General features: G+C 43.7%; 1 protein-coding gene across 1 annotated transcript in view; it reads right to left on the bottom strand.

The window, feature by feature from the left end:
- The window catches only part of LOC117746652 (glypican-5-like), an 85,349-nt gene that overhangs the window by 23,961 nt on the left and 37,386 nt on the right, over positions 1–24,002 (bottom strand). Inside the window, exon 7 of the mRNA XM_034555920.1 lies at positions 4,389–4,509. Coding sequence (XP_034411811.1) covers positions 4,389–4,509 — 121 coding nt within the window. The remainder of the gene's footprint in view (positions 1–4,388; positions 4,510–24,002) is intronic.

Here is a 24,002-nt window from a genome sequence, read left to right as displayed (position 1 = left end):
CAGCCCGAGCTAGTTCTTCATCCCTGGACTCCACTAACTCTTTAAAGCTCAAACACTTTCTGACTGCTGCAGGCATTGCTAAAACATAAAAGAGACGTATTCCATGAAGGCATGTTGGAGTCACAAAAACAACTTTTTGGTTTCTCTTGCAGCTTAACCGTGATATACTTTTGCTGGAGTGAACATAATAAAACATGTGTTTTGTAGATGCTTATGGTCTTCTAAAGAGCATGCACAGACTGTCCTCGCTAACAGGAGCACACATTCATTCTGAGTCGCTGCGGTATAGCTGATAGATGCGAGGATCGACTGGATCCACTGAGGGGATGTGCTGAGTGTGTGTTGAGCACAAGTGAGGCATCTCTGATGTGGAACCTGGCCGGGCCGCTGGCCAAACCAGACAGCAGAGCAGCAGTCCATCTCATCAATCACGCATACAATTTGCCTTCGCTCGACTGGATTTCCAACTCTCCATTCACCACAGCTTTCATCATTTCTTATGATGCTGTCTGCATTTGTGCGTACGTGCGTGTATAAGTCCGAGAAAAGGATAAAGACGAAAATAACGCGAGCGTCTAGGTTTTTTCTTTCTTTTTTTTCTCCCGCACTGCGTGTTGCCACCGACTTTTCATTTACCAAAGTGCAAATTGACAAACTGACAAATGATCTGGCCTCAGTACTCGCATGGAAACAGATAGACCATTGTGAAAAAGATCCCCACCCGAAAACAGCTGGACCGATGGCCAGGAATCAAAAATCCACTTTGAAACATTTATTGTCCACATTAGCAATATTTACAGGCTGAGAGACAGAGAACGAGAAAGAGGATAGTCAGAGGAAATTCACAGGGGAGGAACATAACTTGGGCCTACTCACTTAATGGACCGTTTTATAGGAGGTCAAGAGATTAGGCTTGTTCTGTGTGCTTTTTTTGTGTGCTAATACCAGCTTTTATATATTGGATTCTTCACGGTGATGTGTTGATCAAAAAGTGCAACTGTGTAGGATTCCTCTTTCTTCTTCCACCTTGCGGATACTGCATGCTGCGGATGTCTGTGAATCAAAATATTATAGTGCATACAAACACACACCGGTTTGTTTTTTATGCAGCTCTGAGCTTGAAGGGGAGAATGCCATTGGTAGATGAGGGGTATGTGATACATCAGCAGCAGTTTCCCAATCCTCTTAGTGCCACAGGGCTCTGGGTCTAACTACTCTCCACGAGGTAAAAATATACACTTAAACCCATTAATCCCGGAAATGGAGGTTATTCAAATTCGGAAAAAATCAGATTAGGGATTCATTGAAATACCTTCAAATCTTAACCTCAAATAGATCTTTTGTATTTACTTATTTACTTTACTACTTCAAAGGACTAACTTCTCAGAAATGTCTTTGCTGTGAACGTCTGAAACTCACAGTGATTTTGCGCAGCAACGCACACAAAGAACCAGAAAATGAGACATTAGTTTGATTAGTCCATGGGAAACATCTCAATAACAATGTCTCTTTCTGTTCCGCATTTTCTTACAGCCAAGGTGAGGTATTTTGTACTGCGTGGTGGGTTGCCCGACTTTGTAATAGTCCTGCAGTTTAATATCAACAGATCGGATGTTTCAATATGTAATCGGTAACACTTTACCGACTCTTTCTACCAACTTGCCGTTGCGTATTACGGTGTTAAAGCTGATTAATGACGAGCACTTTACTGTTCCCTCAACGGCCACTAAGATTTCAAGCGTTCGAACAGGCAGAGCCAGGCTGGCTTTGGATATTTGCTGGGATTGCGCCATATTCCCAGGCCCCCTGAACTGCCTACTGTGTGCAATGCACTCCTCAGGAATCCGAGAGAACAGATGTGCAGCTTTGGAACAACGAGGGATCATTTCTGGTCTGCTCAGCCCAAAACTGCTACTCTCACGAATCCACACAGGGTCCCCAGAGGGATTGCTAATTACTAATTGTCATCCACTTGTCAATATTGTTTAGGCTTACATAACTAACCCATTATACAGCTCATGTCCACAATCACTGAGCTAAGTCAGTGCCAAGCGATGAAGTCTGCACAAACAAATGTAAACTGTAGGGATCAACAATGCTTTACAGCTGTAAACAGCTCCACCCTGATTAAACTGCAATTACATTTACAGCCTAAAAAGCACAAAGGGTGTCCAATAAAGTTGGTGTTTTGGAGGGGGAACCAGATGGGCTTGCCAAAATCAATCTGAATAGGAACTTATTATGTGAACAGACTCGCCCACCTGGAAGATTCTTATTTAATGGTCCTGTCTCCAAACATCTGCTGAGGGCTCTGTAGCAAGGATAAAGAAAGCCGGGGACAAGTGACGACCTTGTTTGCTCAACAAAGTAGACCACGAGACAGGTGACATCATTATGCTGATATTTGCCTTGCGGCTTGTATTCAGGCATTTTAAACAAGATTGTGATTTCCACCCACTTTATTAATGTTAAAATAACAATTATCTAACTGATTATCTGACTACAGGCCAGGAATGAAAGAGACCTTTGATTTTAACAACTGGCCCGTTAAAGTAGTTTCAAGAAGAACTCTGGGGCAGTTGAGCCTGTCCCAGGCCCTTTGAGACAGAATGGTATTAGCCCATCTGAACAAAACCACTTTGATCTGTGAATCATGTTGGATAGGATTAGTAGTAGTCACAGGTGACTGCCAATAGTTAAAATGTTTAAATTCAGAAAAGAACTGATGCTCAATACATAATACAGAGCATATCAATTGCCATCCACGCTGCTCTTAATGTGGCGTTGGCTGAGCGAGTGGCTTGCGGCTAACTGGCTAACAGTGCTAAGGGAAGCGCAGGATTGGTGCTCCAGCCAGTCAGCAGGGCAAGTTCACATGCACTACAAGGCACTCGAGGTGGCCCGGCTAAGCTTGGATTGTAACACTCACAGATGGCGAGCGACTTCATTCCCTGCTCAGGTAGACACATCCATTATATCTTTCCATTGCAAATTGTTTTTTGATGCTATGTTAGAGCTCTGAATATTTATATCGAGAACCTTTTCAGCACACCTTTTGCAAAGACTGATGTTATGAACAGTTGAAGTGTTCGATGTAACAGTGTGTGTGTGCATGTAGGTGTGAGCACGCACATTACTAAATATATCTCTGCGCTTGGTTTAACTGCTCCGGATGCACCTTGAAAAGCCTGCCACATTATGCAGTTAAACACTGTGTGATCTGCTCTTATCTGGCACAACACAAAGCTCAGCCAAGCTCTGCTGCCTGGTCTAGAATCAAGGTAGGCCTTTCAACCCTGCAAATGTCAACAGGACACCCCGCTCAACTCTGCGTGGTTGCCATGACAACAGCCACCGTGCACAATGGGATGTTGTGGTCGGACAGAAAGGATCTTGAGCTGACAGTCGCAGACAGGTGATCCAGCTGTCTGGGAGATATATGTGAGATACAAGACACACACGTAAGCGGAGATGGAAAATAAATATATGGGTGTGAGAGTAAAGACAGAAGAGGAAGAAGGAGGATATGTGCACATATGTGTGTGATATAAGATGGAAGATGAGCGAAACAGAAAGGTGGCCGTGTGGTTTTCTGGGTGTATTAGACACTTTAGCAAACAAACAGGGTCAAAACAGTAGAAAGAAAGAAGGATAAGAGAAAGCAAGTGAGAGATGCCCGGTGTACTATCTGTGGACAATCTTTAGGCCAACAAAAGGGCAGACAGGCAGAGGGGAACCGAATCCTGGTCCGTTTGTCTCCTCTAATGGCCTCTAGGGACTGTTTGAAATGGCTCTTTTCTTCCTGGTCCTTTTCAGCCCTAAACCCCATCTACATGACAAACAGTGTCACTTTGAAGCTGCTTGTGTCATCTCTGCCTATCTGTCACTCATTCCTGACCTTTTGCTCCCGCCTCACATCTTTCTTTCTTTTTTTTCTTTCCACAGTAATTCACTTTTTTGGCAGCAATTCCCTTTCACCCTCTATCCTTTTCATTTATCTTTGATATCTGCCTCTGCGCTCAAAGTCTTAGGATTTGAGAAAAATGGCAATGTCATCTCAGCACTTCTGTCTGTAAAACATATTGTTTGAGACGTACTAATTAGACAACAGCCCTATCATTTAATACTTTAGTGTTTTTGACTACATAATACTTTGGTTGACTAATCATTTTTTACCTGGTGTCAATGTTAATACTGGAAACAATTGTCCTCATAAATATAGACTCTTGGCATTTTATTAATCTGACTGACTCTTGTTGTCCTTGCTCGCATATATAGTCTTAAGTCTGTATTCATGACATGGATATACATATATGTACAAAAGTACATGCAACCTATTTAACTTTAATGATGAGATATGTCATCATGTTGTGCAATGGTCATCCTACCTGGTTGAAGAGCTCCAACCTCTCCTTGACCTCAGCCAGTGTAGGGTTTGGGCTCCGAACTTTGACCTCTGGGTTTTGCCTCTGGGCGTGTAGACCATTTCCTACAACTCTGCCAGTATAGCTGTGAGAAAAAGAGAGGGGGAGTTACATCTTTATACACAAAACTAGGGAATATTGGTGTTAAATAGAGGCAAATATCCAGTTAGTTATAGACCGACAAGATGTGGTTTCTTGACAAAACACCATGTTCCATGTTCTGATTTTCTTTTGCTTTATTCGGCTTGTTAACATGCAGCAGTGTATGTTTTTGTTATTGTGCGATTCTTTATTGTAGTATTTAAAGTGTAATTATACTATATCAAGGACCACAGTAAAAGGAGTGCAGACCTCCGCCAAGGTCAATCGGCTCCAAAATGTACTGGGTTCTTCGTAATAATAATAATGTATCCTTTATTGATCCCACAGTGGGGAACATCTTCTCTGCATTTAACCCATCCTTAGTTATTAAGGAGCAGTGGGCTGCAGTGAAGCACCCGGGGAGCAACTGGGGGTTCAGTGTCTTGCTCAAGGACACAACTATGGGGAGAGCGGGGATCGAACCAGGTACCTTATGGTTGGGGGATGACCACTCTCCCCACTGAGTTACAGCATACCCCAAATTGGCTCATGCTACACCTTTTCTACCAAGTTTCATGAACATTGGTTTTCCCTTAATCCTGTTGACCAACACACCAACAAACCCAACCAAACACATAATCTCCTTGGCAGAAGTAATATAGGTTATGCTTGAAAAATAAGACGAGATTTACTGTCAAATAAACTAAACTAAACTAAAACCAAACCGATGTTTCTGTTTGGTTTGTAGTTTAGTTCACCGTGAAGTCCATCGATTTAGAAACGTGCCAACTGTACCGCAGCATTTCCACAACATAAACTCAAAACCATAAGAGGCTAAATTGTCAAAGACAAAACACAGATTGCATGGAAAACATTAAAAACTCCATTATGCAATAACTTTCGCATCAAATGTGTTCAAAAGACCCTAGATGCAGCTTTTATATACTTCTGTGAGTGAAAACTTTTACAATTAAAATATGACTGAGGACAGCATTGTAAACATGAAATTGAGACACATGGTGAGCGGGACCTTTAATCCCTGGCATGCTCCGTGGGCCTGCAGCTCGGAGGGGATTATAGCTGTTGATGTTGTCGTTGAGCTGATGTCAGTGAGGCTAACACTTCCAGCAGCTGCCCGGCGTAGAGGGGACCCGTTTTAATTTAGTATAATACACACACAAGTGGTTTGGGCTGAAATAACAAAGTATCATGACACATCAAAGCACAGTTTAAGGCTCCGGAATGAATTGATTTCACTTTTTTATAGTTTTTCCGGTAAAATAGTTTCACCCATGGAATGGATTACATTGCTGTTTATTGTTTTGAATGGACGTTTGAGGAAACAGTACAGTCAGATCTTGCTCTGTGTTTATAGAACTAACACACACGCACACACACACACACACACACACACACACACACACACACACACACACACACACACACACACACACAGTGTCATTTATTTCCCATAAATCATTCAGACATTTCTTTTTTTATTTCTTTATACTATTCTCTCTATTAAAGGCCATTGAAAAGTACCACCATTAATCAACATTTATCAATACAATGAATAGTAGGTTAACTGGATATTAGTTATCATACTGAATGTAATCCATTAGATTAGGTTGAAGATTAAAGGTTAATATCTTTGTAACCTACAATCACGTTCACTAATTATAGTGACCAGTCTATTTTCAATGACAGCGTGTGACTGCGACACACAGAAGCTACTGAAATGATGAGACGGCCTTTTTTAATAGAGAAAGTGAAAGTACATTAATATTACAGGAATTCTTTTTAAAAATGAATTATCTCTACTCTTTTTCCCACTAATACTGCTGTAGAAACACATACATCCTCCTCCTAATCCAGGCTCTTAACCATTGATGTAAGGGTGAGATACACAGACTTTTAGAGCGTTGCACATAAAGTGTATCTCCCAAACAAAACAGAATTATAAATTGATGCAGAATTATAAATTGATGCTAATCTTCCACACGGTGGGAGAATTAACAGCCTTTGAGATGAATGATGTGTGCTGTAATCAAATCAATTGATTCTTCCACAGGCAGTACGAGGCTCATAAAGTGATTATGGGCCGTGTAAGTGAATGTGTTTATATGGATGTCTTTATGGGCATGTGCGTGTGTCTTGTGCATGCACACACTTAAATAAATAAGCATTGTGAATATGAGTGAAGGTAATCATAAAAGTGCTGAACTTGAGAATCTCTGGCCAGTGATCTAAGCAATGTCTAAATGAGATCTGTGCCCCCTCGACTTGCTGAAACAGCACTTCACCCATCGGGCCCATAAAAATGCAAACATGTCTCTCTTAACCCGCTGCTGGTACACATGACTTTACATCCCCTTCTTGTCGATTTCTTCTTCCTCCTTTAATTGCTTGTTTCTCTTTAGTGTATGTGAAAAAAGGATACCCCCCTCAAGCCTAACACACACACACACACACACACTGACACACGCACACACACACACACACACAAAAACCGCTGTCTGCTTTGACAACAATTGGAGCTCTTAATTGCCAGCGTCTCTGAATCTTGTCTTGTCGAGATGGAAACAATCGATAGCTTTTGGACTTTCGACTTCCCCTCTCTGACAAAAATGATGAACTGACGAATCAAACCGCTCCACAAGCATTTGTGCAAAGCGGGGTCCTGTGTGTGTGTGTGTGTGTGTGTGTGTTAGGCAGCATCTCTTGTCTCCAGGCTTGGCTTGGGATAACAGCGTTGGCGCAGAAAGGATCTCATCAGATGGGATGCTAATGAAGGGGAAGTGTCAGAGTGAATTTGGCAGTGTGTCAGGCCTGGACCGTTTCATTGCAGGATATGTTTGATATCATGGAGGGGACGGGACAACTGACACAGCAGGACATCCCGCAGCAGATCACCTGATGGATACACAACCAATGCTGCGGATATCTGGAGCAGACATCCGATGTTATGATAATGGATATGATGTTCCGTTTCAAAATAGTTCTCATGATAGTCTCATGTACACTTAAAGTGTGACATAGAGCAGAAGATGGTGTCAGAAAAGTAAAAGACTGCAGCAGCTGAATGATATTTCTATTCAAACTAGTCCGTACGGTGGTAGTAGTCCTTTGGTGGTCTTGAATGTTCAACCTCAACAAACATTCAAACTCACGATACCTACACATCTGACTGAAGGCTCTCTGACTCCTTTCTATGGAATTGACTCATTCCCCTGAGAAAGCCCAATTGATGCGCTGTCCTAAAGGCAGCTTTTGTCTGTTCTCGTCTTTTTTTCTGCCTGGAGCGCGAACCAGCGGTGACCTCCATTCCCCGATGCTGACCCCAAGCTGAACCTTTGTGATCTTTCTGAAAAGGCCTGCAGGAACGCTCGTGGGTTTTGAGGCAGAGCGCAACAATGAAATATTCATCTTTCAAGGTATAGAGAGAGATAACAGAAGAAGAAGAAAACAATGAATGCATTTTGAGTGCATTCATGTGCCTGAACATGTCGGTGTCAACGGTGTACACAGAGGTAGGATATAACATGTCGAGGATGTGTAAATATTTGACTAAAGGTACAGAGAAGGTTGGCCGTAGCCAGAGTGAGGAGGCATAGGAGATTGCCCTTAGTTCAAGAAGCTTCTGGTTGTCTTTCATCTGTGCCCAGTTCTGGCTGGAAGATTTAATGAGCCCACTCACGATTAGCTAGATGTTTTCTCTCTTTAACGACAGGTAAGGTCTCATTTTTGCATTTCACATATACATTGCTTTTTTTCTGTGAAACTCCTTACAGCCCTCCGCACTCTTATGGCTGGTCACACAAGGAGATAATCATACACAGACAGCAGGTAGGCCTGATGGTTTGCATATTATCTAATTGCTTAATTGCATTCATAACACAAGCTGTCAGCAGAGATCTTTACCAGGATCCCAATGGTTATCGGGATTATGCAATAGTATCTGGCAGTGAGAGAAATGGTTGTACATCATCTCTGAGATGATTAAAGGCAGTTCTGTTGATATTTTTGATGCGCTTCAAAATTTGCATCCGGATTAAAAAGCACATCAAGGTTACACGGCGTGCTCGGGGCGTGACATTTTGTGCCAGGAATATCAAGTACGCAGTTGATCTGGATCTTTGCTTCAGTAATTAGAATCAATATGTAACTTGTACCAGCTCAAAGGCAGCACATTTCATGAAATCCTCAAGTTTATTATCATAAAATTATCATCTCTGAAGCAATTCAAATAAATCTTGCAGACACTTATATTATTTCCCATTGGCAGAAGACTGAGCGGTACAGATCCTAGGGGATCTGTCCTTGAGGTGTTATTTCAATTAAAAAGCATGATTTTTAAAAAGAAAAAAAGGGCCTTGTAGGTGCCATGTAACTGAACCACTTACTGACAATACAATACTTCTTAATAATGTACTCTTTAATTAAATCAGTGTAGTACTGAATGATTTCCATGTGTTTAATCAATTGGACTGAAGTGTCTTCTGCATATCCTAAACATTAGACGTGAGACATGAGGTCACACTTCCACACGCAAATTGATTTAGATAAACGATTCCTCTGGAACAAACATCGGGCTGGATCACAGCGAACGGAGGAGAGCACAAGTGTCAATGAGTAATGATTAGCAGGAGATGAGATTGCTGTCATCTCAGTGAGTGTGGGTATTTGTGTGGCTGTGGGTGGTGCCATTCCAGCTGAGGAGGGCATTGGATTAGAGCTGGTGGTACTGCTGCCAGGGTGAACAGCAAATTGTTGATTCATCATGATTAATAAAGCCTCTCCCCAACCTCCCGGCTGTTGTGGATATACAAGATTGAACATGTGTTGACTCCTGTGATTAATACACATTGGGGCATGCCAGCTGTGGCTTTTATCTTTGACACTTTGGTTATCATTGTGACATCTTTCGTGACATTTTCTATAAAAAAAATGTTTTTGCTGCTTTTCACAAAGATTATTTCACATTCAAGCAGTCTCACCATTAGGCGTTTGATGTCTATTGCAGCAAAGTGGCAATTAGCACAACATCATCATTACACTTGCAAGAGAAGGAGTTCAAATTCTGGCTCTGCAGCTCTTTCACTTCAAACACACAGCAATAGAGAAGCAATAGAGTTTATATATGCTGAAATGTACCAATATCTTTATCTTTACTCAAGCATCACATCACCACATTGGTATATTCCTTACGTGTTATGTCTGTTGCTGATTGGGTTTCATGAAGTGACACATAAGATGAAAACACACTAATCGCCATAGCACCACGCCCGTGACATTGTAAAATATAGCACGACAACGTTCTCTTCCTGGAACAAGAGGGCCTGACGTCGCGAGTGAATCCAGTAGTGAGAGCAAGGGAGGGGCTGAGTCGATGTTTGTAGCCAGCGAACTTTACGAGCAGGCCTTGGACATGTTGAAATACTCTGAGCTGGAGGTTTTGTTCTGAAAGGCCAGTCTGTTCTCACACACTGTGTGCCATTAGCAGCCACTCGCTGTACCAACACTACGCTCGTTACATTCGATTTGTCAAAAAGCCACTTCGCAAACATTTAATCAACATGACATATGTGCACATGCTGTCTGCTTGGACATGAACATGCGCAAACGCGTTTGAATGTTTCGCAAGCTGGTGCTCCTCAATGCAGTGGGAAGATACACACAGCGCACTCTCAGACTTACCACAAAAACCCTTGTGGCAGGTCTTTATTTTCACTGTGTTTATCGCCAGTCGCCCGACGATAAACACAATGAAAATAAATATTTCAAACATCAATACACAATTAAGCACCAGCAAGATCTTTGGCCGTTCTTATTAAAGATGTCCTAACTGCAGTGTGTGGTGAATCCGGCAATGCTTTAAAAGGCAACTTTATTGGAGAGGAAATGCTCAAGTCATAAAACGTGCAAGAAGAAACAGCAACAGATTAGGAGAGGCCGTCTGCAAGGCATGCAAAGCTCAAACGGTGTGGTTTTCTTTCTCTGCTCTAATTCTCTGCCTTCCCTTTCCTCCAACTATTATTATTATCATCTCTCCTCTTCCTCTTGATGTCTCTGCCCACTCCCGCGCTCTCTCTTTGTCCACATTGCCGTCTTTTTGTTTCCTGGCTGGTAACCACACGAGCACGCTGGACGCCACCAGTAGCTGCAGTCACAGCTCTGTGCTTTTCCTCTCTATATCTGCCTCCTCCTATCTTGTGACCTCTTGTGACTTGGAAAAGAAGCAGTACTTTCCCGGTGAGACAGAAACCTAATGGAAGTTGAAAAAGACTGTGACACTGTGGGTATCGAGGCCGACTTTGAGAAAAGGCTATTTCAAGTTCAACTACGAGAACAAACACAGAAAAGGCCGATCAAATGTTCTTCTGACTGTAGTTCCTTATTTTGTGGACCTGGCCGGTAGCCGTGGGCCCTCCGTCATGCTCCTCTGCAGCCTGGCAAGCTTCTGTGTTGGGTGATGAGTCAGCCATGTCGGCAGATTCAGGGAGGGTCGGAAATATAAAGCAGCACCGGCACAGCAGTGATGTCGACAACTCCAAACACGATCAAAAACATATTCAGCAGTCTCATCTCTCTTGTTTTGAAGAAACTGTTTTGATGATATCATACTGATGAGCTGCTCCCTGGGTTTGGGAAGTGTCTGCATGACTAATCATGAGATGATATGAAACTCTTTAAACTTGTTTTGCCTCCATAATCATTCATCTTTGGTTCATCCAACCATGTCCTTCAATGTCAATGATTGCCTTGACCTCGAGCAGTGGTTCCCAACCTTTGACCTTTGACTCACCCCGTGACCCCTTAAAACAAAGCAATTGCAGATTACATACATCTATCAGTTCAACCAGTTCAACCAAACAGTGACATATCTTTCAAAGTAATTTGCAAGAGAAAAGCAAGAGAAAAGTAGGACAAATTATGAAAAACAATGACTAAACTCACTAAAGTCACGTAGCCGTTGTTTATTCTACTCTGAAGTCCTATCATCTTGTGACCTCTTTTAGGGTCCCGGCCCCCTAGGTTGGGAACCACCCACCTAAAGTAATTGACTGTCTACTCTTCGTGATGGGGCTTCTCGGTCCACGGGCTCTATCTAACTCCGGTTACACTAACTGCGGGGTCATGTCATTCCGGCAAAGATGAAACCTTTCGGTCCGGGACGTTTACATTAATGAATCTTCACAGTTTTTGTCTTGGACTTCACCTGAGGCACGGCACCTGTGCTGAGATGGCAGTATAACTGTCTTTGTGGCGCTGCAGACCAGTGAAATATGGCTGTTTATGGCTGTGTGGTTGGGCTGGAATTACACACCACTATGTTGGGCTCAACTGCTTTGCCACTTCTTAAGAGGTCCCAGGGTGATTTCACCAAGACCAGGCTGGTTTATTGAGTGGCTGCACTGTAACAGCTATATGGTTGAAGGTATAACGGCTCAAATTACTCATGGCTATTACGCAGGGAAAGCCTGTCCTCTACAGTCCAATAAAGCATGTGACTGCACTTATGAATGGCTGCCTTCATGCACTATGTTTGCTTTCTATATCTTTTTGTAAGGCTATCAAATGCACACATATGGTCAGGTCAAGTATCCAATCACTGTTGCTCCTCCACCCTGTTTTCAATGTGCCTTATCACTACCAACAGTTATCTCTTTCACTGAGTACTCCCGAGGGCAATGCAGCTTTCATACACAATCATAACATTCAGATTTCCTTTCATTTGTGTCATGCACATTTCCCAGGTTTAACAGTGGTGAAGCGAAGCCGCCTCTCTGAATGTTGGCTTGTCTCTGTGTTTGTTTGTGTAATCAGTGTGGTGTCATGGTAGCTGATGGCTGGATGTGTCGTATCAGATGGAGGGGATGAGAGAAGGGGGCGGGGGGGAGAGATGAAAGCTGACCCCAGTGCCCTCTGGGCAAGTAGACTATGGCGCGGTGGAGTTGTGGCCCAGGCTGGAGCTCTCTTTAGATTTGGGATTTCCAAAACTCTCAGTGCCAAATTCATATAAAAAACAAAATTACAGCTGAATTTCCAGGGGGGAAATTTTGGGTTTTGGGTTTGCGCCATTGACAGAGGTGACATTTGAACTTCCTGAATACATCAAGCCGAAAAGTTTAAATCAAGAAGTTGCCCGAGTCTCTGGTTGAGATGGCCAACAGGCCCAGCTGTGTGGCTACCTCAACAGGCACTCTGTCTTGTGGGCTCTGGCTCAGCCCAAGTCTGGTCCTGCCTTGGTATGCTCTCTAGGTCACTGTGACCTGGGCCAACGCTGAGGAGAGAGCAGGACCAGGGACTGAGCAAGAGGGAGGGAGGGCAGTGAGAATAAAGAGAGACAAACAGAGATGGGAAAATGATACATGACTAGGCATAGTGATTTGCTTAGCACGCGAATACATTCACGGGTGATCACATACTGTGATTACCTTGTACCCAGGAGGCGTTTGATACTCATTCTACTCGACTATTTCTATTTCCGTCTTCAGGCTGGGTGATGTCTATATAATATATAGTTTGGCTCATCATTAGCCCATTATAGGCATAGAGACAGCTAAGCATGTTTCATTCCAATGCTACTCCAGGCTAATGAACAAGTATCGATTTATCTAACAATTAAGGGAAAGAACTGAATTAATTCAGTGTAAGTGACTCGCTCTCGCCAACAAACTGCTCCTCCACCCACTTTATTCCTTACATTCTCTCTCTATCTCTCTCTCTCTCTCACACACACACACAGACACACACTCTTCTTGTCATCACCGTGGCAGTGTAAACAAATCCTGACGTTAGCAAATCAAACGTTGCAGCACAGTGTAAAGTATAGACTCTCCTACTCTCTGTACAAAGCCACCAGATCAAAAGATGTACTCCCTTGTACTTGGTGCTGCCTCCAAACACTGAGCTAATGACGAAAGGGATAAGATACTTCCTCATGCAGAAAGACAATCACAACGTGGAAATGACTGTAATTGGACTACATTTCTGGATAGTACATGGACAATACCTTCAGGCCTGGTTGCTGGTCTGAAAGAAGCTAAATATGCTTCCACACTGCACCCGTGTGGCCAGTATTGTGTACTGAAAGCCATCGGGCCGTTCTGAGTTTGAGAGCCATCAGGCTATACTTTTAACATCATGAGGTCATGTTAAGCCTATATTTTAACTGTACTGCACGTTTCACCCTGACTGTTCAGACATTCCAATTTAAGAAAGCTGAGACCCCTAAACCTCACAATCCCATTCATGGCTTTTGTCAGTTTCTTGCATCACTTGTGGCATTGCTACTAGTCGCAGTTGAGGATGCGCAGACTTTTGACATATTGTTCAACAATTTGTGACATGGATGAGATTTTTGTCCAAAATCTAAATCACCTCAACTCAAATTAGTTCACTCAAAGCAACTATTTGTAGAACTGTCACACAGTCAGACAGTGGTCTAATAATCATTCACGAAAAGGATGCAAAAACTAACAATATACAGTCAAGTCAACTACTAATAAATATAATAATAATGTCATCTGGAAATGGAAAAACTTTCTGTTCACATCCACGACAAAAGAAATATGTCCACCTTCATGAGGTGGCGATGTCATCTGAAGTGGGTGTTATGATTTCACAGCTATGCAGAACCTACATGACACCGGGTCATGAACATTCAACCAGATATTCTCGATCACTGGCCTGGTGGGCCTCAGAGCGCCATCTGGTGGGCTACTGAGGCACTGCCAAATCTTTTTAATAAATGTTTTTAAATCGTTTACAAAGCTAGTTATTTGTTTCACAAAATGTACTCCAGAATTGACATAAGTAAACAAACCATTGGATTCAAACGTTGCATCATCACAATGACCAGTTACGTTTGAATATCACCACACCCATCATCACATCCTCAGGGAGAGTGTAAGCTCGCCACCGAAATTGTTACTTTCATGTTAAGCTTATTGAACACACTTTCTTCATCGTAAGTGAGGGTGAGCAGATACCCTCGCTCCCTCTCCAAAACTACAAATCAATGTGACTACTTGGTTACATGAAAGTTAAACAGATTACAAAATGAAGAGCTGTCTTTTCTTCTGGTGCCAGAGACAGACAGAGAAACATAGGATACGGCCATAACGTTTAAAGCTTCATATCAAGCTTTAATAGGTGGCAGTTACATAGATTATAGCTGTAATAAGCCTGTGGTTTGCTTTGAGGACATTCCCAAGCCTGTCTGTCCCGACTGTGTCTGTCACTGGGTGTAACTGATCCCCACCTCTCTGTGTCTCCTGCTCCCATGTACCAGCAGACGTTCTGCAGGCTGACTCAACGGACCACACAGACTTCTGGGAAAAGATTTGCAGCCCCATTAGATTGGCGGAACAAGAACAAGTCATGTCCGCTTTGCCCGCACCCGCAAATCACATGCAGGCAAGGATCATTTCAAGACAACTACTATTTTTCTCTTGTACATTTGCCCTTACACACTCACAGGCCGCTCTGTATTCCTCACAAACATGCACACACAGCCTCCTCTGTGTTTGAATTAACAGATTTAACCACACAGCAATATCTTTAAAAAATGTCAAACAAAAAAGTTGAAACTTCTTTGAAGGGGTTGTGGTATCTTCTGCCACTATAATAATAATGATAATTGCCAGCGGTCAAAGTAGTCAAGTTGGCAAGATTCAAGCAAAAATCATAGATTTCCATCCCACAGCAGGACTACAGATGTTGCTCTACGCAAAACTGTGTGTCATCATTTTCATTTGTTTGCATTTTGATAACCCCATAACTAACGTCTTGTGTAAATGTATTAAGCCTGTGTACCTACTTCAATGACATGTGTTTCCCAGTAGATGGCAGCATTATCCACTTTCTACAGAATTTCAACAGACAACTAGCTGCTTTCAGTTTGTTTAAATAACAACGGGATAAGTGATGTGAGTAAGAGAAAGGGGCAGAGAAGGGACAGATGGGGGCTGCACCCCGACTCAAATTAGCTTCCAGAGACAGAGCTCGGACACGACACAAACCCACAAAGTCAGAGCATTAGATGGAGCATGTGAACGGAGGAGGGAAATAGGAGAGAGGGAGAGAGCGAGGGAGAAGTTACAAGACCTCGAGCGTTGAAGCTATCCCCCCTTCCAGCCACATGTCCACATGCCGAGGAGGGCATGGATAACTGAGGTTAGAGGTCTGGGGGGAGCTGGAGGGGCAGTTGGTGTGTGGAAGGCAGACAAGGGCAGTCAGGGGCAGAGCCAGGAGAGTAAACTTTGCCCCGGAGCACAGACGGGTGGAGCGGACCATGATCCTCTGGTGCGGTACGACCACCTGTTTGTCTGTCTGTCTGATCCGGGCCAGGATGGCGTGATCTAGTGCTTAGGGTTGACAGCTCCAGTGTAAACTCAAAACCAGTCGAGGGGTTCGCCGTAGGTCAAACTAAATATACCATACGTCATGACATTATGTACTTACATACAATGTGTACGTTCTGGCTGGTTTGGCAATCACAGATCGACTTTACAGTAGAGTGTTGGAAGTGTCTCATAAACATGGACAAACACAGAGAGAGGCAGGCGTAATGCCACATCTGGACTGTACTGTATATGCTGCCTGTGTAAGCAAAGAGCAGTTTCAACTCAAACATCAAGTACATTTGACTCAAGGCAACAAACACACACAGGCCTCCACATACTCAGACGTACCCGCACAGAGAGTGGAGAGGGCTTGCGAGGGTGTTGAGTGAGGGGGGTCAGGGGTCAGACTCTCTGCTGCTGTAAAGGGCACACACCCATCCTCTGCCAGGAACACATGCGCTCACTCAGACAACCATGCGGTGCATCTATTAAGCTTTCATTTAATCAGAATATCGGCATACCCCCCACACACTCACGCACAAGTAGAAATGCTCCCCAGGCACTCAGTGAGATGGACATTTGAGAGCATATTGTAGATGGAAAGATATGGAGGCAGCTTAACTACAGCTACTTGACACCAGAATAACATATTGAGGATTATATACTGGAAGGTTGTGCACACTTCTGTTAAGGTAAAGCGGTGAGAGAGTGACTGTACTGCAGGCAGAGAGAAGAAGGGCAAAGGTCAGTGATCCAAATGAAGTCAGGCAGATGGTGGCATTGACAAACACATTGGCCAAAATGGCTTTCTTGGCAGAAGTCCCAGTCATTAGTATCATGTTTTGGAGTGATCAGGCTCATCTGTCAATCAGCTAAAGATTGGAAACTGGACCCATCATCGCAAGTCTGGGTTTGGGTTTAAGAGGCATGGACCATAACTGAGCAAATGTGTCCCTGGAGTGCAGAGTCATTGACAGGATCACCATTTATAGATTAGCCCCTCTCTGGCATTTTATGCTCTTTACCGTTCCAATAACTTACAAAGCATTCGTAATTCTGTCCGTCTTCTCATCTAAAGGGATTATATATGGAGCTGGGGATAGTTCGAGGCAACAGAAAAGTCACATTCTTGAATGTACAACTATATACAGGAGGCGGTAATTACATTGGTGTCCTTGTCATCACCTCCAAGAAATGCCATCAACCATTTTTAGCACCCCTGCTGTCCTTTTCATCTGTATTGTCTGGTTCAAATCTGAAGTTACATTGGTTTAAGTCAAAACACACTTTCCACATATGGAATACTGCTCTCTATTGTCTTCCATGTACCAAACCACAACAATAAATCTGACAGGAAAACATTTCATAAACAGGTTATAGTCTTCAGGATCTGTCCAAATAGGGTTTGTCAAATAAACACACACACACTGCAAAATGCAAGCCTTCATATCCCATTATTTACTGGATTTTTATCGTGTATTAAACTTTTATAATGTACATTCATGCTCTTGACACTTCAGGAAACTACCTGAGATGCTGAGCTGCTCTGGCTTGAACACACACAGGGGTGCTTTCCCTTCATTCTCCAGCTCTTCCGTGCAGAGCCCGCATTCCCAGCACCACTCAGGGGGCTCCAGTGAGCGGGCCACGACACCAAACCCACCCGGAATTCTAGGAACGTTTTTCCCCGTGGTTTCAGGTTACCACACACACACTGAGCGCAGATCACAGGCACACACACACACACCCTCCACAGTAGTGTACTGTACTTTTGTTGTTTGTGTAGAGTTGGTTTTGTTAGCTTTCCCTCTCTGTCATTCATTTTCATTTTAAACTCACATACTTGTCCACTGGGATGGACAACAACTTGGACTAACGATTAAACATGCGATTGGATTCAAACCAGACGTCTCACTCCGATGGTAAATAACACACACTGGAAACTTAAACTGGAGCACACATTCACACTAAAACTCCACAGGGAATCTTTCTGACGCTCGCCGTGGGCCCAAAGTTCTGACTTCTAGGTATACATTGCATCACACACAAGTCGGCTCAAATTCGGACAAAAACCTGCACTCAATCAAGCTCTAACTGGCATTAGTAAAGTCTGCTGAATCCCTCAGGAAAAAGGATAACGGTGTCCCTAAAAATAGTCATTACAGAGAGAGGTTCAGCCCTGTAAGTCAGACATGATCATGCTGTGTGAGCATTGATGTGTGTTGGGTGTGTGAATGTGTTGGGTGTAGATTCCATCACAGAAATATGTGATGGTCTATGAGGCCATCATTCTGTGTCACCACGGCTATCGTACGATGGACTGAGGCAGAGGCGGATTTTCTCTTCCTTTTGAAGAGAGTTCAAATGCACACCGAACTAAGAGTCAAATATATGAAGCCTTTCTCATACCATGGGATGTTTAACCTGAGAGCTACATTGTTTAGTCACAATTCACAACTTCAGCAGGTGGCAAATGATGTGCCACCTGCCACATTCCCAATTTTAAAAAATTAAAATCACAAGATAATTGATGTATACTGCAGCCTTATTTTGTATGTTTGAAGAAAAAAAAAGCCCCAATGGACACCAGCCGGTTGACAGAGGCGGAGACCGCTCTAGCATTGCGACACCGCGATAAGCAACACAGAGCGCGTGCCGAGCACTTTGCTGCATCGCTGCTGAGTCTTTCAAAAAGCAATTTTATTGGCACGAGATAAAAAAATTGCCTCTAAAACGCAGGGTTCGTCCTGGAGGACATCACTGACCGTTTTGTTTTACACGTAAGATTTCGGTCCATCGTTGTTCATGTGCGCCGTTGCATACATAACCAGTGGTACCGGCATCTTTTGGTTTATTTTTCGTCCTTTGTTCGCTTGCGAGGTGCGTCAGAAATTCGTGTCAAACTGGAATACAGAAATGCTGGAGAGGCGAACACAACCCTCCCAACCACACGCAGACCCCACCGGCCACGATTGGCTGCCACCCAAGCACGCAACAGTAAGGACTTCAAACAGACTCGCAAAGGCAATTAAGTCACAAAGACAGTGGGCTCTCCTAAAGCCACTGCTTCCATGCTGCCACTGACCCACATCCATCATTTTCTTTTCTCCTTCATCCATCCATCCATCCATCCTTCCATCAGTGCATCTCTCCTTCTCACCATTGTTTTCACGTCCACACTTCCTTTCCCCCTTTCCCAGCACGCCTATCCCTCTATTGCTCATCCTCCTCTCCCGCCATGAGTTTGATGCCTTGCCAATGGGCAAGCACAGAGGTTAGTGGGTGCACTTTGTCTACCTCGCCCAGTAGGAACTGCTCCAGTAAAACATGCCAGTCTATTGTGGCATTTTAATTACATTAGCTCAACCCACTCCACCGGCTGGACACACAACAGAAGGGACAGGCCGTAAAATGGTGTCCCTTCTGTAAAAGTGATGAGGACGAGACTGAAAGGAGTTGGGAGGATAGTTCACAAACATACAATATTCACAAGGCACATCATAAAACTTCCACTTGAGGAGGACGAAACACATAAACACTCTTCACTCAGAGTGAAGATAATACAAATAATTGTATGGCGAGGCCAAGAAAATGACATCCCCCCCCCCCATATGTGCACAGCTACAGATTTAGAAACATAAAAAAAAATGTAAAAAGACATAACTCTAAACTCTGGCAATCCAAGCATTTCAGCAGAGATAATAAATAACGCAACATGATCGCTGTTGTTTTCTCTTTCTCTCTCTTTCTCTAACCCTAACACACACTCACACACACACACACACACACGCACACACGCACACACACAACACAAGGATGCAGGCCCAAAGAGAGACAAGTCTAAGCAATGTAGTAATGTGGAGCGGGTCATGCTGAGGTCCCAGGCATCAGCCCAGGGTTATGGGAAAGGGATGGGCCGCTGAATCGGAGCTAAGGAGAGATAGAGAAAAAAGTGATTGTGGGAGGGACAGAGGAAGGACTGAGGGGTTTGACGCAGACGCCAAATGCAAATGGCAGAGGTGAAAGGGTAGGTTGGAGCAAGAGGGGAACACAAATGCAAGGATATGAAGTGAATGCATGTATTTCCACAGCTCCTCATTATTCCTCTGATGTCAACTGTTCTCATGAGTCTACTGTGCCGCCACTCCATCCTGTCTGTCTTCATGTCTGCATTTAAAAAAAAGAATGCACAGACTTAACAGACTGAAGTGACTTCTGCCCTTAGACCAGGGAATGTCCTTCCTCTGCATAGTAATTAATGTATTGCCCCCTCTGCTGGAGTTTCATTATCTAATTCCTTTTTTTTTTTTAAATTGGGCTGTGCCCGGTGCAGCGCTCTCCCTGCTTCTCCCTGCAATAACACAATGAATTCCAGATGTCAAAATGATAAACAAATGGATTGTCATAACCCTATAAAAATGTAAGGCATTCAGAAGCACTCACACTGCCGTGTTGTCTGTCGGTCCATCCCCTTGAGCTAATCCAAAACTTAAGAATCATTCCCGAAAGTATAGTGATGAGTTATTACTTCTCCATTCTGAAGAACATACACACACACATCTGCACATGCCCTACACACCCACTCATGTTAAGACCTCCTCCCTACTGCAATGCGCCATGGTGTTTCATTGCTGATTACTTTCAATTAATAATCTTCACAAATAAACAAAAGATAAGTGTTGTTTCGGACCTCGTTCTATTGAGGGGCTTTACCTTGGGGTTGAAATGAATGTATCTCGTTTGTGACGGTAAAAATATGTGTTATTTTGTGGACTGGTTCAAGGGCAGAGCAACAGGGAGGCCTTATCGAAACCAATACACTCTGTTCTTTGTTCTTCTGAATTCTTATCCAAGACATTCACACTGTTTCTTCGGTTGTCGTCATAGTGGGCGTGCATGTACCTGTATAAATCACGATGTAACACAATGTATGAATCAAGAGATTTCGGCAGCTCACTGAGATACGTGGCTGTTGAACCCTTTTCCCAGCTTGCAAGCTTGAATAAACGGAAAGACAACTGTGATTCCTTCGGAGACTCTGTTTGTTACAATTGAATATTTGAACCACAACTCTCCACCTGATCAAATATAGAAATCTTCCACCACACGTTATACAGGTCAATACAGTGAGAGAAGGCAGTGAGCTGCCCAGTCATCATTGTTATGATCTCTGATTGCTGACATACTTGGCTAGAAGAAGATTGTTTCTTTTCCTCTCGACAGAATATACACTCTGCCTCTATATACTGTGTGAATCCCAAAAGAGTTTTGTGGGTCAGAAAACGCTGATGCAGTGCCAAAGTCCATCTGAATCCTTCCTGCATGGAGTGTGTGCAGACTGAGGCTGTAAAGACCGGCCACGTAGCCATGGATGTGCCCGGCTGCGTCTGTGCCGGCACACCCAGCAGAACCAACATATTTTAAATCCAAATGATGTTTCCTGTTTGATTCCATGGTTGCTGCAGTTAACTTTGATCGGTGTCATAAGTCCAGTTTCAGTTCTAATGTGACATGTTGCATGCGACATTCAACAGATCTTTCCAGGTCACCATGAGCCTGTTTGAACCGTGGCCATTGCTCCGCTTGGCTTTCTTTTGCCACCTGTGACCCATTTCAGAACCTGGAAATCTGCATAATGGATGGCGACCATTCTTACCAACTGACACAGAGACCAATCACTGACCACCATTCCCCCTTTTCAATCCAGTAAAGGTCCGAAGGGTTTGTTACTGACTGATTATGGAGCTCATGTCCAAAAAGAAAAAGCACTTGGAGCAGGTGTGAATACTTTATAACTGAAGACTGTCCTGATTTGGAATATTACCCTCAAGTTGCCATTCCTATCCAATTATTTGGGGTTTGGTTATGTCTGGGAATAATTTAACAAGAACTTGTTGTCTAATTAAACCCTCATTGAGTTTACCTCCTCATCTGTTTTCAGTCAAAGAGGCTAATAAAGTCCTTATGATGCCATAACAGTGGATGTAGAGGCTGCAGCAAGTATGCGTCAAAAAAGAAAACAGGCCTGGTAATTACAGTGGAACACTTATAGTGAAGAAAGATGGTCATGAATTGTCTAAAATGGTGCTAAGACCATTATAATAGCTGTACAATGCCTGCTTAATCTAAATTAAGAATGTGTTTGATCTTATCTTTCCAGAAAACATTCACACGTGACGCAGTAAATGCTCTGAGAGGTTTGAACACATGCCAACACGCATTTTTAGTCGCAAGTACAACTGTTAGTGGAATTTCAATCTCAGATGCCTTTCATGTGCTTTGAAGTATTACGACGCACAAGTGTGTGTGTTCTCTCACATGTGGATATGTGTATCCTTGCCTGAGCACTGTATGATTGTGTCTGAATGAATAAGCCCTCCAGCTGTTGACTAGCATATGGATCCTGTGTGGATTGATATGCGAGTGTGCGTGCCTTTGTGTGTCTTTGTCCTCCTGTGTGGGGGAAACCCAAAGAGCCATCAGAGGCTTTGTGTGCCAACCACACAGGAAGTCAGACGTGTGCTTAGCATGTCCATTTCCGACAATAATATCGGTGTCTTCTTCGAACACTTTTTCTCATCTCTTGTCATATTTTCTCACCATCTAGCCTTCTACTTTGCTGCTCTCATGGAACTTTCCCAGGCACGGTGCGGCCAGTGGCAGTAGTAGTGGCAGCGATGTCCAAGTCTTTCACATGCAGCCTCATAGGAGGGTCTTTGTTCCCCCTCCAGGCTTTGGGGGTCCCCACGGCAGGGCTGTGCCCCACTCCACTGACTCCACAATGGGTCTTTATGCTGCCAAGGCCCTCCACCCCCACATCACTCTATCATGCTTCCCTCATCAGGGGCACAGGGAGGCACGGGGGGCACCACGGCACCAAAACACCTTCCCTTTTCATGCCCTCTCCGGTCCCCCCTCTCTCTCTCTCTCTAATACGTCGTAGCAGAGGCAGATACAGTGGAAGGGGTTTGCTGAATAGCCACAGGCCGATCTGAGCAGTTTATGAGTGTTGCCAAACGTCTCGGTAGGGTACTCTTTTCTCATTCAGCCTCAGAACACTTGACACCACAAGCAATGGCCTGGCCCTCGCCAGGAAGTGTGCGATAACACACCGTTACAACCCATTAGCACTGTTGAAAATCCAGTGCCCTTGGTTGTAAAAGTGGCACAAAACTCACTTGCACACAAACGAGGTGCAGGAATAAAGAACTGGTTTTGAATACAGACAAAGAAACCGTATCTTGACAAGATTGGAGATGTCTTGTGTTTAATAAGGCGCTGAGTGGTTGCCTCGCCGTCTGTTTACTAGCCCATGTGCTCTTGATCATGGACCTAGCACACACAGGTTGGCTGCCTACTGCACTTTTTGTGGTAACACAATGTGACAGGCCCTGATGAATACGTGGTCTGCTCAACATGTCTCAGCCACTGGCAGATCCTCTGCAGTGGGGAAGGGTAGGAGAGTACCGAGCCAGGAAAAGCTGAAAGCTAACTATTTCTAAGCTAATTAAAGTCTAACTTATTCATGAACATCTCTGAGAAATGCTTTTGCCAACCACTGAGTTTAATCAAAGTGTCTTTTTGGAATCAGAGACATCTGTTCATGTGCCTAATGTTTTCCCATGTACTCATGTAAAGTAGAATGTATGGCTTAATCAAGCCAAACGGACACGGGCCAAAGGATCTGACAAACACTGAAACATGGGGAAAAGGCATCCCCGGACCTCTGCTTCCCTCTGTAAAAGCCAATACTGGCAATGCCAAGAGGCGTGGTTGCCATGGTAACGGGAGCCACTTTAGGGCCACCGCAGAAGAAGGAGAGCATAACCTTGTCATTATTGGACTGAGTTTCTAGAGGGTTTAAGAAATGGATCCAGCCGGGGGAATCAGTTACAGACTTACATTGGCTCAGTAATCTGCATCAATTCTCTGTTCTCTCATGCCGACTGAGAAAGACCATAACCATAACCATAACCACACACGCACGCACGCACACACACGCGCACACACACACACACACACACACACAGAGACACACACACACACAGTCAGTACTTCAGGCTCTGAGAGATGCACCAAAACTATAAGTCAGAAAAGAGTTTGAGGGCCACACCTATAAATCAAAACTAAATTAAAAAGTTGGAAG

This window comes from Cyclopterus lumpus, chromosome 17 (assembly GCF_009769545.1).
Source record: "Cyclopterus lumpus isolate fCycLum1 chromosome 17, fCycLum1.pri, whole genome shotgun sequence".
In the NCBI taxonomy this organism is placed as follows: domain Eukaryota; kingdom Metazoa; phylum Chordata; class Actinopteri; order Perciformes; family Cyclopteridae; genus Cyclopterus; species Cyclopterus lumpus.
The sequence above is the reverse complement of the archived record's forward strand: the minus strand, read 5'-3'. Positions and strand labels throughout refer to the sequence as shown.